Consider the following 15,637-nt stretch of genomic DNA (forward strand, 5'->3'; position numbering starts at 1 on the left):
CCATCTCGATCAGTTTTCAGGTTAGGAAACCAAAAGCTTACTTGTAAATCTGTTCACCTCCCTCCGCCTTCTCTGGGAACCTGGCCTTCTGAAAGAGTTGAGTCATGGCCCCGTGTCCTGGTCCTGAGAATTATTCTCGCGCCCACAAAACTTATCAAACCAGGAAGCATTTTTTTTTCAAGTCTGGCACACCTTGGCATCTAGCGTTTGGAGGAAGCATCAGAACGAGGGTAGATGCTGTGAGCAACTCCCTCTGGGTCTGCCCTCTGAGTCAGGCCCTTCACCAGTCCTCCTATCTTGGAGCACCGGTCAGCTTTGCTGGTATTCTCTGTCTTGTTTCTTGGCGGGAAGACAGAAGGAGAACTCCCCCTGGTTGCCATGATCTCTGGCATCAGCAGCTGTGAGCCCCACAACGGCCTGGTGAGTGCTGGTGGGGGACGGAGGGGAACAAGGCAAGAGCTCTGCCCCCAATCCCTTTCCTTCCTCCCTCCTTGGCTCCCTGGGGCCTGTTACCCCCAGCCACCCTCAGGCGGGCTTTCTCTGAGCCTTGAACTGTGAATAAAAGGAAGGCATGGGGAAGAGATGGAAGGCGGGGCAGGCTTACTGCCCATGCCTGGATTGCTTAAGCTCTCCTCACCAGTGGTCTCAGGCTAGGGACCTGTTTTCCCCAGCCTCTCAGCCTCAGGCTAGGCTTTCTTTCCAAAGCTCTGAGTCAAACAAAGGGAAGCAGAGAGAGCCAGGTTTTCTTACTGACAACCGAGTGGAACAGGTGCTTCTCTTTCTGTTTTATAAAAGCAAAACAAAACAAAACTAAAAAAAAACCCAAGGCCCAGATAAGTCTGGCCAGAGGATCCTCATGGAAGCCTCTCTAGCTAGTCTTGGAACCCTGGTCCCACCACCCTTTTGGTCACTGAAAGATAACAGGGCAGGATGAGTGGAGACCCTCGCCTTTGGCATTGCCTACTTTGTCTCTCTCATCTTTATTTTATCTGCCTGTCTGTCTGTCTGCCTGCCTGCCTGCCTGCCTGTCTGTCTGTCTGCCTGCCTGCCTGCCTGCCTATCTGTCTGTCTGCCTGCCTGCCTGCCTGTCTGTCTGCCTGCCTGCCTGTCTGCCTGTCTGTCTGTCTGCCTGCCTGCCTGCCTGTCTGCCTGCCTGCCTGCCTACCTGTCCGTCCGCCTGCCTGCCTGCCTGCCTGCCTGCCTGCCTGTCTGTCCGTCCGTCCGTCCGTCCGCCCGCCCGCCCGCCCGCCCGCCTGTCCGTCCGTCCGTCCGTCCGTCTGCCTGCCTGTCTGTCTGCCTGCCTGCCTGTCCGTCTGTCTGTCTGCCTGCCTATCCGTCTGTCTGTCTGCCTGCCTTCCTGTCTGTCTAATCTGTGCACCATTCTACCTCTGCACCCATTAGCTGGTATCCATCCCCCTTGATGTCCCTGTGGTCACCTCGTTCCGGCATCTACCTAAGCCATACTATCTAGCACATCAGTAGGAGACAAGTACATCTGCAGCTCTAGGCATGGCCTCCGGTCCCTCTGCATGGTCCTCACCCTCAGGGCACTCCTTTAAGGAGAGGGCTGTTGTGGTTCCCACCTCCCAGAGCTCCTTCCTCCATAACAGCTGACACACTGGGGCTCACCAACATGGCCCATCTACCCCTTTGGTGGCCTGTTCTGGGCCTTGAAGCTTTCCAAAAGGCAGCAACTACAGCATTTGAGTTTCTGGCAGTTTTCTCCCTAGAAACCCCAGCTCCAGACAAGAACCCTAAGCTTCTTAAGAAACCTTGACAGGCCCCTTCTCTTGCCTCTTCTTATCAGCCCTTCTTGATTGCTTTAGTATTTCACAAGCCCAACTTGCATCATAGCCTAGGTCACCTAGCTCTGCCAGAGCCCCAGCTACCTGCTGAGAAGTCATATTCCATATCAAAGCTCAGTGAATGCACCAACGTCTGGTCCAGTCAGAGGGCCTGGATGAATTTTCTTCCTTATTAATTCCCCAGCAAGCATAGTCTCGCGCACCCTGGCAAGCTGGGTGCCACTCACCACCTCTGTCCTGTTCAGTCCTTTTACTATCATTTCTTCCTTCTCACTGTTCGATTTGTCCCATGGGCTGAAAGTGTTTGGATCTCAGGAAGGACTGTTTAGCACTGATCTGATTTGTTTTCTGTTTCCTTGCGACTTTCTAGCTAGACAATATCATCATCTTATCCATCATTTTTCAACTTTTACCACCAATTTAGAAGCCAGTGAGGACAATAGTGTATGTGACGCCTGTTGATTTTTTTTTTTCTTGTAATTCTTCCTTATGTTTTTCTGGGCAGACTGCACAGCTCAGTTGCAAGGCTTATCACCCACAGCAGGGGCAATAAAACGTCTGCGGCGCCCTGAGGGTCACGTCCATATGTACTGCTTTAGAAAGTGCAGTATAGTCTTTGGTCTGTCAGCCATCCTTAAAATGTCCTTCTCAGTGGGTCAGAGTAATCAGGGGGACATGGCATAAAGAGGAAAAATTTTGAGCAAGTATTTTATCTTGGAACAAAATAGTTCTCCAGAGCAGGGCTGAGGCTAGCTCAGCAGACCGCATACTAAGGAATATGAAACCGACGCATGGCTCCCTCGATGTGCCAAACTGGGCTTTCTTCATTACCAGTAATGAGGGGCTCATGTGGTAAAGCTATTTAAAAAACAAACAAACTGTATTTGTTTCTCAGTTTCTCTCTTAACCCAGCCATCACACAAATAATTGAGATTCTATTATATTTGGTTAATAATAAGCCTCAGAACACAACTGAGTGGTTATTACTCTATTCTTTTTTTTTTTTTTAAGATTTATTTATTATGTATACAGTGCTCTAGCTGCATATACACCTGCAGGCCAGAAGAGGGCACCAGATCTCATTATAGATGGTTGTGATCCACCATGTGGTTGCTGGGAATTGAACTCAGGACCTCTGGAAGAGTAAACAATGCTCTTAACCTCTGAGCCATCTCTCCAGCACCTATTACTCTATTCTTAACCCTTTAAACTAATCTGGTTTCCTTCCAGCGTACATCTCAGAGATCCTTGCCCTCTGTAGCTTTTCCTCCCCCAGCTCCAGCTCCTCGCCTGATGTCACTTGGACCTCTGCTCCCCTGTCTGCAATCACCTACTTCCTCCTCTAACTCCTCCTCCCGTGGCTGGCAGGAAGGTCAGCCCTATTCTCTCCTCTGCTCAGCGATTGGCTATATGCTGCTTTATTGGCATTTCAGGGGGCAAATGGGGAGCATTGACGTTGAGACAGGAGAGCCTCAGAACAAGGATTGTTCAGAGATGGGGAGGGAACAGAAAGCAGCATTTGAATTACACAATAATCTTATGCACACACTCATGGGTATGTGCCAGTTTTGTATTCTGCCCCCATGGAGAGTCTGGCTTTCTTCACCCTCCATACTTCACAGTGTGACACAGTGTGACCTATCCCTTTACATCCACCTCCTCTCCAGCCTGCACTTCCCCTAAGTTAGATTTTTTTTGGGGGAAAGTGGTTACTGCTCTTAGCCAGGAATGGTGCTGAACATAATACAGTGCATAGGTCAGCCACCTCCAGCCCCACAGAGCACAGCACAGAAAAACCAGTCCAAACGTCAGTAGTGCCGAGGTTGAGAGACCTCACTTAGAAAACAGTAGTTGCCATTATAGTAGATTTCTTCCCGAAATTCCAGGTAGTTAGTGCTGAAGCACATCATTTCTCTTATATGTTTGTATATATATATGTGTTCATATATATATATATGTGATATGTGTGTGTGCATGTGTGCACTTCCTTCTGTATGTCCTGCAATGCTGCCACATGGCATCAATGTGTCTTTCTGTGTTTTATGTTCCTGTGCCTCCTCTCACAGTCCTCTTGTGTGTTGGGGTTCTCACTGCTTGACCCCGAGTCCTGTGATTCTCAGGCAGTTGGAACAGCCAATTAGCAAATAGCCAGAAGGTAGCATGCAAACAACGGTCACTTTAGACAAAAGGACAGTTCCCTTCCCAGGCAGCATGGAAAGGTTAGTGGACAGTCCCATTGCACTGCTCAGAATGGTGCGGTTTAAAGCAGAAGGCTTAGGGCTGGGGAGGAGGCTTGGGCTGAGAGTGTGCTGCTCTTGCAGAGGGACCCAACGTCTGAGATGCTTAACTGGCCTCCATGGGCACTTTTACTCATGTGTATACACACACACACACACACACACACACACACGCACACATGCACGCACACCTCACATACACACACACACACACACACTCAACTTAAAAATAATAAAAATAAATACTTAAAATATAAAGCTTATAAATATGATTCCTTGTGGAATTTTCCATTTGCTATTTTCAGGCTATGGCTGGCCTTGGAAAGAGAGGCTTCCAGTAATGGAGGCAGGGCATATTGAACACTGTTCCCTGGGGACCACTTTTTGGAGCCAGTAAGAATAGCTGACCAGTTCTTGATCTGAAACTGTGCTTACCTTTCCTCGTCTAAGGAAGTTGGGACCCAGCACAGTGTACCTAACATAGGGGAGGCTCGATGTTTGACCCAATATTGCCAAATAAATACTCACATTAAAAAAATGCACTGAGAGCCTTTAATACATGACTCATGTTTGTCCTAAGGTAATCCACAAATATTTTAAATCCTCCTGTGAAGGAAGGAGCACAAAGACCAAAAGAGCTTAATGCTAGTCCCCAAGCTCATGAGCCAACACTGTTCCAGAGGATGGTCCCTGAGGTGGGTTGCAGTGTAGGACCCTTAAATGTGGAAGGGGGTCTGGAGTAAGTGACTTCAATAGCCTTTTCAGGACTGTCTCCTGCTGCCCACACTACCCTCAGGGCAGCCTTGGCTGTGCCATTGCATAGAGCCTGAACTCTGTGGTCTGGCCAGGGCCTGGGGACTCCCCTGGGGCACTTCAGCTGGAATGACCTGATCCTCCGGCCACACAAGAGACAGTGTTCCCATGTGCCTACAATACAATCAGTTGTCTCGATGTCAGCCACAAGCACACGTCATCCCTGCCATGCAAAGCAGGGAAGAGTGAACACAATAGCTAATATTTATCGGGCAGTTGTGCTGTGTCAAGCCCTAGACTATGTGCTTTATACTGCAAAGTAGTTTTCTTAACCACCTAGATTTATATAGATAAGAATATTGAGACAGAAATAGAATTTATTAGCCCAAGGTGAATAAGCAATACAGTCAATAGGTTGTATGAAGTAGACTCTCAGCTCAGAGCAGCTCGAATCATAAAAGTTCAGAGTCCGAAGCAGGTGGTGTCTTCAGCCATAGGGGCCCAGCCTCCATCTCTGAGAGTCAATCTATCTACTTTTTGACCTTAAGACGGGCTTCCATCTCCTCCCTGGCAAAGCTGTTTCTCTGCCAAGGCTTTGGGTGAACAACCTCCCCTCCCCCCGCTGCCTTTCTACAGCCCAAGACTTAAGATTCATTAACACAGATGCCTAAGGGAGGGAACAGGGGGGCACTAGTGTTTTTTTTCTCTGTCTCTGTTGGCCTCAGCTGGCCATCGTGTCTAAAGGGATGCCCCACCATGCAGCTGAGAGCAGGCGGTGCAGTTGTTTTCTCCAGGAGTGTTCACACGTGCTCTTTTCCTGTCTCAGCAATGGGGTGACGATGTCCTCAGCTCCCACGCTGAAGGCCAAGGCAAGAAGCAGGCTGGGCAGCAGAAGGGTTCTGGCAGCAGCCACCTGGCCTATGGCATCCTGGATAGCCCACCATGGTACCTCTGCATCTTCCTAGGGATCCAGGTAAGGGACCACCCAGCCAGCACTGGGCCCGAGGAAGTTCTGTATCTAACAGCTGCAAATCAAATTAGGGCCAACCTCAGCTGCCTCTGTAGCTTCTATATCGATGATCCCAGAGCTCTCCCTCAACGTGGGAGGATGGGTGTTGACGATTAGAAAAATACGCTCCACCGTTCTGAGGTGACTCACTTGGCTAAAGGACCCCTTCACTTAGGTGCAGCTCTACCTGAGAAGGCGGGGAGGTGCCAGCTGAGCACAGAGGCGCTCCTGTCAGCAGGCTCTCCGCTTCAGCTTTTAAGAGGCTCATTTGATGACAGGAGGGAGTTAACCCTGATAGGTGGGCTTCACCACTGTTGCTGGACAGTGTGTACGATGGAAAAGGAAACGTGAGTGGACTCTAGGCCTGGAGAGTGCTGTGGCTTCTAGCTGCAGGCAGGCCAAAGAAGTGTCTATGTGGGGCTTTTACAGTCTGGCCAGGGGTGGAGGATGGCTCAGCCGTTCTGTTTGCCCAGTGCGTGGGGCCCTGTGTTCACTCCACAGTCTCACCAGAAGGGGGCTAGAAAGGGCTAAACTCACGTGGTTGTCCAAGAGCTCATGGGAGGAAGGAGAGATCATCAGAATGTGTTTTCTTTTTCTGACAACTCTCTTATCCCCTTCCGTGGGGGCAGCCAAACCAGCTTGGCTGGTTCGGACATTTGTACATGTGGGGAATAAGCAAGCTCCCCATGCTCCTACCCATCTGTCAAAGAGCAGTGCTGGTCATAGTTTTTGGATCATCCCAGAACATTCATTGAGGGCAGCCATCTGGTAGGTAAGCCATTGGCTGACTGGTCCCTTTGAGACTCGGCTCAGTGAGGAGCCAGGAGCCAGAGCTGGCTGCCCTTTAAAGCAACCTGGTTGGTTGTTTCTCACCTGCCTACCCTTCAGCTATTCCCTACTCATATGATTAGAAGATTTTGAGCTCTTTATTTCCAGGAAGAGGAGAAGGAAGAATAGGGGTACAAGAGAGGGATTCAAGCAAAGGGTCAAATTTGTGTGGGTCTGGACCAACATCCAGGACACTTAGTATGAACCCCAAACAAATCTAGCTGCAGCCCAAGAGAGAAATCCCCTACGCCTGCTCAGACTGGCTGTTCTGAGGTGGCTCATTCCTGTACCATATTGATTGCTACCTATCTCCTGTGTGTCTCTCTATAACCTACATCCGTCCAGTTTATCCCCTTGGTACCCGAGGTTGCGTGCTGTGACTTCTAGCCTGCTCTGAACTTTGGCCCTATTCTGTCCTGCCAGGTGGGGCTCAGTGAACCTTTTGCCAATAGCCCCAAGCTCACCATGGGGGTCTTCCTTGCTCACGCCCACCCACCCTTGCTGTGATCTTATTCTTTTTTGTTTTGTCTTTGTTGTTTTTGTTTTTGTTTTCAGAGACTGGGTTTCTCTGTGTAATAGCCCTGAGTGTCCTGGACTCACTTTGTAGACCAGTCTGGCCTTGAACTCACAGAGATCTGATTGCCTTTCCTCCCAAGTCTTGGGGTTAAAGACGTGCAACACCAGGCCCTGCATGAGCTTACTCTTTAGGCCCCACTTTGGTCCTGTTTTATCCCTCAGAGCTCACGTCCCTGACTTAGTTTCTTTCTCAGGCCATCAGTTCCCAATGCAGCGACCTTGTGTTCACAGCCCAGCCCCTTTGGCTGGGTCTCAGCTTCTTAGGGCAGAACTTCCCAGTGCTTATTCCTTGCCTGCATCTTTGCCTGCCCCTCACTGTCAGGCACCTCAGGGACCAGCTACAGGGTGTTCACTTCTGGGCATGGGAGGGCATCCTTGGGGAGGATGCACTTCGGCTTTGGGGGATGACGATGCAGCCAACAGCATCTCCAGGCCCACCTCCTTCTGTTCTGCTTGTAGCACTTCCTCACAGCCCTGGGGGGCCTCGTGGCTGTGCCGCTCATCCTGGCTAAGGACCTGTGCCTGCAGCATGACCCCCTGACCCAAAGCTACCTCATCAGCACCATTTTCTTCGTCTCCGGCATCTGCACCCTCTTGCAAGTGTTTTTAGGGGTCAGGTAGGTAAAATTGCTCTCCACGGATTTTTTTGAGTTCTACTTGCTATGGTATCAGTGAGGTCTATTTGGACGCTGCTGGGATGACAGGTAGCTGGTTGTGGGCATGCGTAAGTGGTAAACCAGGATGCTCGGTTGAGGGTAACAGAATTCCTTATTAGCTTAGGGGGAAATGTGTTGTTCACCAGTTTATATGATTAAGCTGAGAGAAAGGCAGGGGACATGATAAACCAGGGACTCGGATGCCACAGGGCTCTCTCTCCCCCCTCCTCTCTCTCTGTGTGTGTGTCTGTTTCTCTCTATCTCTCTCTCTCTGTGTCTCTCTGTCTCTGTGTGTCTCTGTCTTTGTCTCTGTCTCTCTCTTGCTCTCTCCCTCTCTTCCCCCTGTCACGTGCTTATGTGCATGTATGTTCATCTGAATCTACATGTATGTTCCGGCACATATGCACATTTGTATGCATGTACAGAGGCCCAAACACAACTTCAGGTGCTGTTCCTCAGTTATTTTTGTTTTGAGACAGGGTCTCTCAGTGGCCTGGATCCCTCCAAGTAGGCGAGGCCAGCCATCAAGCCCCAGGGATCCACCTGTGCTCACCTTCCCCTGCTGGGATTGCAAGTGTGCCCCCTACATCTAGCCTTTTTTTTTTAATGGGAGGGGGGGAGGAGCTTCAAGTTTTTATGTTGTGTAAGAAGCACACTATGGACTGAGCTCTCTCCTTAGCCCCCAGAGTTTTCTTTCTTCTCAGGCCTGTCCCTAATATCTGTGAGGCCTTTGATAGGAATAATCCGGTTAAGACTCAGACACTCATAACAAGAATAAATTAATTTTAAAAAATGTAAAAAAAAAAAAGAGTCAGACACTCCATGGCTGATGGTAGAATGTTATAAATCAGGATGACAAACTGTTAACTGAACCATGAACCCGTCACCCTACCTGACAGGCCAGAGTTGAGCTGAGATTTCTCTGACTCTTTGCAGCTCAGTGTGGGGCCTGGCAGTGCAGAGAGGCCCGGCCTCCATCCTGTGGCTTCCTCCCTCAGTCTTTGGTCCAAATCACAAATAGACGCCTGCGTCAACAGGGGCACTCCATGCTGTAACTTTCAGGTTCCACCTGGCAAGAACAGAGTCCCCTTAGCAGCCACCCCTGGCTATAACAGCTCCTCACTGCGGGCTTTCCACAGACAGGCAGGCTCAGGAAGAGGCAAGGACCCTTTAAGCAGAGGATCCCAGGAGACTTGGGGAAACGTGATCTAACCGGGCTAAGTCCAGTTGTGAAGCTTTGTGGCTGAGTCGGGGTAGGGAGCCTGTGGCGTGAGTACTGTTGGGAGTTTAAAATCCGGGGGACCAGGGGCACGGAGATGCTGGAGGCATAAGAAGACAGGACAACCCAACCTAAGGGGAGAAAAAGAGTAAATTCTCCCACTCATCTTCTTTTTGTTTTGATTTTCTAACAACGGGTTGATGGGTTGACGCCTTCCCGTACTGGTGAAAGGCTGTTGATTTATTGGCCAATTCTTCCTGGAAACACCCTCACAGGTACTGGCTGACTAACTATCTGAACATCCATCACGTCAGTCAAACTGTTACGGTAAATTAGTAGACGTCTCTGAGGCTTAGGGAAGTTTACAAAAGAGGGCCTTGGACGTATGTGGGAGCTAGGAGCTATAAAGGGCCGCGAAACGACATTCTCTAGACTCAACACAACCGTTAAGATCATGAACTTGGTGTTGCCTGAACCATTCACTGGAGACTGTCTCTACCACGAGTAGGTCACGGATGCAGGAGGCTCTCACGGGGCCTTACTTTTTTACTGATGAACTAGTGACTATTGACGGCTGCTTGGTAGTCACTGTCTTCAGATGTACGCTCACTGAGGAGTCCAGTAGACCCCAATGGGGAACTCTAAACTCAGACAACCGTGCTTAAACTCTGTGCCTCACCACTCAAAACAAAGAGACGAGAATGTGAAAGCAATTTGCAGGGAGGTGTGGGCAGGTCCGGACGCTCACAGTGTGGAGGGCAGAGGGGCGGGGGCTGCTGGCACTAGCTGGGAATTTCTCTCTGAGGAACCTTTTGACCTTTCTGTTCACCTCCTTTGGCCAAGTCCATTTGTGTCCAGTGCTTCCTGCCTTTGCTATTTCCTTAGCACCTTGTCCTGAGAACAGATAGCCAGTTTTGTACAGCTGAACTGCTGTAGTTTTTGGTGTCATCTTTAAAAAAAAAAGCACAGAAAATTAATACAAAGTCGCGTAAAACTGAGAATATGTATAAAGAAAAAAGTAATCAATAACAATAAATATGTGTGTGTGTGTGTGTGTGTGTGTGTGTGTGTGTGTGTGTGTGTGTATGCTTTTTGAGACAGGGTTTCTCTGCATAATAGCCCTGGCTGTCCTGGAGCTTCTTTTGTAGACCAGACTAGGCTTGGAGTCATGGAGAGTCTTGGGCCTGCCTCTGCCTCCCAAGTATTGGGATTAAAGGTGTGAGCCACCACATCCAGGTCTATTTTATTTACGTGTGTGTGTGTGTGTGTGTGTGTGTGTGTGTGTGTATGTGTGCTGAGGATTGGAGCTCAGCCTCTTGCTTTCACTGCAATCTCTCCTACCCACTTAGCCCCAGCCCCAAACTATAATCTTAAAAAAAAAAGCAAATACGGATCACAAATAGCAAAAATCTCCAAACGTAATATTACTCTAAAAATTATCATTTAACTAACGGTCACCTATGCTACTGCCCTTGTGTTTTATGGTTTTACAGTCCAGCTGGCTCTTCACTGTTGCCCAGTCCTGTTTCCCAGCCCACCCCTTTCTTCTCCCACATGGCGGGGCCATGGGCTAGAGGACGCCTTGGCATCCTCTGACGCCACCTGTGGTCCTCCTGTACCTTTGTGTCTCAACATTGAGTGAGTCGGCATTGCGGCAGTAGGACTGTTCTGAAAGCATGGTAACACGAGGATTGCACAATAAACTTCCCCCCACACAGGCATTTTGCTGGTCTCAAACCATATAAATACATCGCAGTCCGTTGTAACAAAATGTATCTTGACTCAGCTTCCCCTCATTAAAAACCTGAAATTTCTCACTGCTTTGGAACGCTGACGCAGTATGTAGGACGTAAAGGTGACAGTGAAAAGAGAATGCATAAATAATGGCTGACACCCCTTGCTTTGCAAATTTTATAGGGAGCGGTACAGGCACATCATTACTGAAAATATTACTAGGGTTGTAAAAGCTTAATTTATTCCTTGACAGTTTCATACATGTATATAGATTCTGGTGACATATTCCCTCCCCACCCTCCCCACCCTCCCCCACCCCCGCCCCACACGCTGTCCCACCAGCCCTCTGCTCTTATCAAGTTATGGCTTTTTGTTTTGTTCTGTTTTTGTGTTTTGACCCACCTGGTTTAAGCAGAACTGCCTGGCTGGGCTTGCGTGTGGAGCTATCCACTGGAGCATGGCCACACAATCCCTTCCCCCCATCCACAGCTTTCTGCTTCTCTTAGCATCCCCATGGCTGGATGCTTTTGTGAAGACCTTGCACCAGTGACTACAGCCATGAAGTCATGATGCCGCGGCCATGTTGTCATGGCTGTGAGTCAGTGTCTCTCTCACACGGCCACGTCGTCAGTGTCTCCTCCCTTCCTACCCACCTAGCCTTCTGGGTGTTCTTTAAGCCTCACACGCAGGAGTCAGGGCTCAAGGAATTTGCACCCTAGGACATGAAGTCACAAAGCAGGTCATGATGACATCACTAGGCTATGAGGGAGTGGACAGAAATGGGCTTCCCGTCAGGGCCTGATGAGTAACTGGCCCAGAATGACAGATTGTGGTAATGAGTTTAGGAATGAATCAAAGGCCAAGTAGGTTTGGCTAATCTGCTGGTCAGTAGATAAATGCAGTGTTTTCCTACACAAACGCTGGTGTTGCAGTAAGATTTCCGAAAAACAAGTCAAGTCTTGTTACCCAATGGTAAGAGAATTCCAAGAGCAGATATCCATCCCAGCACCTGGCTGGAGAGCTAGGAAGGCCGTTCCTGGCCCGGGGCTAACTGCTGAAACCCTCTCCAGTTCTCCTGGCTTCTATGGCACAGCTCAGGGGCTCTCCTGTGTATGCCCTGACTTAACCACTCACTTCTGAAACCCACTCAGGTTATAAAATGAAACAAAACCCTTCATCATACAGGACATGAGTTTAGGGCAATCTCTGAGGAAATAAGAGGTTGGTTGTGTGTAGCTTCTCTCTCTCTGACACTAATTATAATTTAAACTGGGGGATTTCTTCTGAAGTGGTTTCAGGCAATCTCGCCGTCTTCCTTTTTTTTTTAATTTAAAGATTTATTTATTTTTATCTTATGTGCATTGATGTTTTTCCTGCGTGTATGTCTGAAGATGCAGATCTCCTGGAACTGGAGTTACAGGCAGTTGTGAGCTGCCATATGGGTGCTGGGGATTGAAGCCTCGTCCTCTGGAAGAGCAGCCAGTGCTCTTAACTGCTGAGCCATCTCTCCAGCCCCTCTCTGTCTTGGTTTTGGCTTGGCCTATCGCCAAGGGAACAAACAATTCTGAGCCTGGGTGCTTTAGACCTCACATGTTCAGAACTTGGACCCTGGCAGCACTGCCCCCACCCCCCCAGCAACCGAGGCTCTGCCACCCATCCTCAGGAGGCCAATTAAATAAAACTGGGGAAAAAAACCCAGAAAAGGTTATTTATTCAATGTGACTATGCATCTACTTGCCTTCAGAGTACATGGACTACTTTATGACCAGGAAAGATGATAACCATTTGCTTTTTTTTTTTTGAGTTTTGGATTTGTGGGGGTTTTTTAAGATAGGGTTTCACTGTGTAGCTCTGGCTATCCTGGAACTAGATCTGTAGACCAGGATAGCCTTGAAGTCATAGAGAATCCTGCCTCCTCTGCCTCCCGAGTGCTAGGATTTAAGGTATATATATGTTTTTTTTTCTTTTCTCTTTTTCTTTTTCTTTTATTTTTATTTATTTATTATTATCATTATTATTTTTTTTACCATTTGCACTTTTGGTTTTTGTTTGTTTTTTATTTTTGTTTTTTTTTTTTAAAGACAGGGTTTCTCTGTGTAGCCTTGGCTGCTCTGGACTCATTTTGTACTCCAGTCTGGCCTTGTACTCACAGCGATCCGCCTGCCTCTGCCTCCCCATTCACATTTTTTAAACTTGTTAAATTTTTTTTATGTATTATAATTTGTTCATATTATATCCCGATTGTTAGCTTCCTGTTCCTACCCTCCCTCTTCTGCCCCATTACCTTGCCCTAGACCTCTGACATGGGGGCCCTCCTCCCCCACCCTCTGACCACAGCCTTTTGGGTCTCATCAGGATAGCCTGCATCCCCTTCCTCTGTGTGCCTGCCAAGGGGAAGTGATCAAATTGCTGCCACCATAGTTCACATCAGAGGCAGTCACCTCCCACCCCTGCCCTGTGGGAGACGTAGCTGATAGACAGACTATTCACATTTTTAGAGATTAGCATCAGAGCGTGTTACCAGAGCCTGCACTCTCTCACCTGTACTTGAGAGCAGATGACCAGTGGCTGTTTCTTCAGCGTCCGTGGAGGCTGAGAGCTCTGTTTGAGGCTCTGGCCTGAGATTCTTTTGTGACCGTATGTGCTGTTCACCTCTGTCTCTTATGAGCATCGTAAAAGCTCATCAACAGAGAAGGAACGAGGTCAGGCATCCTTGGAACAGAGCAGAAGAGACACAGGGCAGGATGGCGGAGCAAAACCCATTGCCAACACGGAGTGGTGGGGATACACTTAGGATAGTGGCAAGCGATGGTTTATGTTTGTTTTATTAAAAAAAAAAAAACGCTCCTCTATGTTGCCCAGGCTGGCCTGGAGCCACAGTGCTCCTGCCCCAGACTACTTAGTGTGGGGATTATTGGTGTATCACCATGGCTGGCTGCAGCTGGTTTACAGAAGACAAGCAGACTTCCCCTTGCACGTGGAGGATTTTCCTCTTCGGTTCTAGGCACATGGAGACAACGCTCACCCTTCTTAGCTGCTTGCTTAGTATTTGCCTCAAGCCTCTAAGTGATGTACTTCCACTTTAGGCGTTGCTGATGGTGTGCTGATATGACTATTTCCGCCTTGATTTTCCTTCTCAATCCCTTACCCTACCATACACAAGCATACTTTCTGTGCTCCTACCTTGAACTGTGACTTCTAAATAGAAAATAACAGGACTAAAGTTATAAAGCAAAGGCACAAAACCTGCCCAGCAGAGATCAGTTTTCAGTGATTGCACTGTAATGATACTTGGAGTTGGCTCACATAGTGAATTCCCTGCCCAGCCTTTAGCTTTTAACACACTTAACTTACTATGTACTTATTTCTAGTTAAATTCTGAACACTTAGCTTATTGTCTAAATCTCTTCCTAAGACTCCCATTTATTTACATTACATAGTCTATCAGTTTGATTCTTCTCAGCCCTTCTGGAACTCTCTGATATGCTCTGGGATAGTTTCTGTCTGTTCTTGGTGCTCCTTTGTCATCCTGAAATGCCCCCTCTCCCTCGTCAGGAAATCCACTTTATGTCAGGTTTCTGTTGGGTCTTGTTTCCATGTTTCCTTCTCCTTCTTCTTTAAATATTTATTTATTTTTATGTATACAGTGCTCTGCCTGCGTGTACATCTACAGGCCTGAAGAGGGTATCCGATCACATTATAGATGGTTGTGAGCCACCATGTGGGTGCTGGGAATTGAACTCAGGACCTCTGGAAGAGCAGCCAGTGCTCTTAACCGCTGAGCCATCTCTCCAGCCCCCTTCTCCTTCTTCTGATACACAATTCATGACATAACGTGTGGGGCGTAAACTGTGTAAAACGACTGTGGTTTTAGTCTCACCCTCAACTGATACTTTGGCTGGGCATAGAAATTTTGGTGAGAAGTAGTTTTCTTTCAGATTTTTGAAAATATTACATCATCTTCTAGCATGCCACATGATTTTTAAGAATCCCAAGGTGTCTGCTAACACGCCTTCACTCCCACAATTGGAATCTGGATCGACCTTCAACTCCGAGATTCTGTAGCTTTTGTGCCTTTGTTTTATAACTTTAGTCCTGTTAATTTCTATTTAGAATTCACGGTTCAAGTGTATTTTCATACATTGTACTTTATATTAAATAATATGTTTCTACATATAAATACTGGCTTCTTAGTGGCTATGAATTTCTTTCTGAAACTTTTATTATTCAGATATTGGATTTCCATGGACTAATGCTCTAACTTTCTTTATCTTTTATTTCTTCTTTATATGCCTATGTATCTTTGTTATTTGGAGGGAAGAAGTTACAATTTCATTTTTAAAGTCTTCTGCTAAGTTCATTTTTGCAATATTGTTTCAAGAGCTATATTTGTTGTCTGAATTTTGATTTATGGTTGAAAAGTCTTTTAGGTATAAGTGGGAATTTTATTATTTTTTCTTCTTTTTCTTTTTTAAAGAAAGGAACTTGTTAAAAAGCCAAGGATGGGGGGGCGGGGCTAAAGAGATGACTCAGAGGTTAAGAGCACAGTCTACTTTTCCAAGGGTCCCAAGGGTCCCAAGTTCAATTCCCAGCAACCATTAGTGGCTCACAACCATCCGTAATGAGACCTGGTGACTTTTTTTGTGGGGGCAGGCCCTCATGTGGGCAGAATCTTATATAAATAATAAGTGAATTTTTTTTTTTTTTTTTAGAAAGCCAAGAATGACTTTGAACTCCTGAGGAGTAATGTTTTTAAAGTTTTTAAAAGCTAATTTTTTATCAGCTGATATTCAGAACTACTGTTCTAAGAGACTGACGAG

At 47.5% G+C, this 15,637-nt stretch overlaps 1 protein-coding gene across 1 annotated transcript in view; it reads left to right on the plus strand.

Moving 5' to 3' along the window:
* The first annotated feature begins 249 nt into the window (after positions 1–249).
* Positions 250–15,637, plus strand: part of LOC311600403 (solute carrier family 23 member 1-like) — a 53,313-nt gene continuing 37,925 nt past the window's right edge. Inside the window, exons 1-3 of the mRNA XM_084787036.1 lie at positions 250–420; positions 5,622–5,768; positions 7,668–7,825. Of these exons, the coding sequence (XP_084643162.1) occupies positions 379–420; positions 5,622–5,768; positions 7,668–7,825 (347 nt within the window). The 5' untranslated portion in view covers positions 250–378. The remainder of the gene's footprint in view (positions 421–5,621; positions 5,769–7,667; positions 7,826–15,637) is intronic.

The sequence above is a fragment of the Acomys minous genome, assembly GCF_964271855.1.
Source record: "Acomys minous genome assembly, chromosome: 6".
In the NCBI taxonomy this organism is placed as follows: Eukaryota; Metazoa; Chordata; class Mammalia; order Rodentia; family Muridae; genus Acomys; species Acomys minous.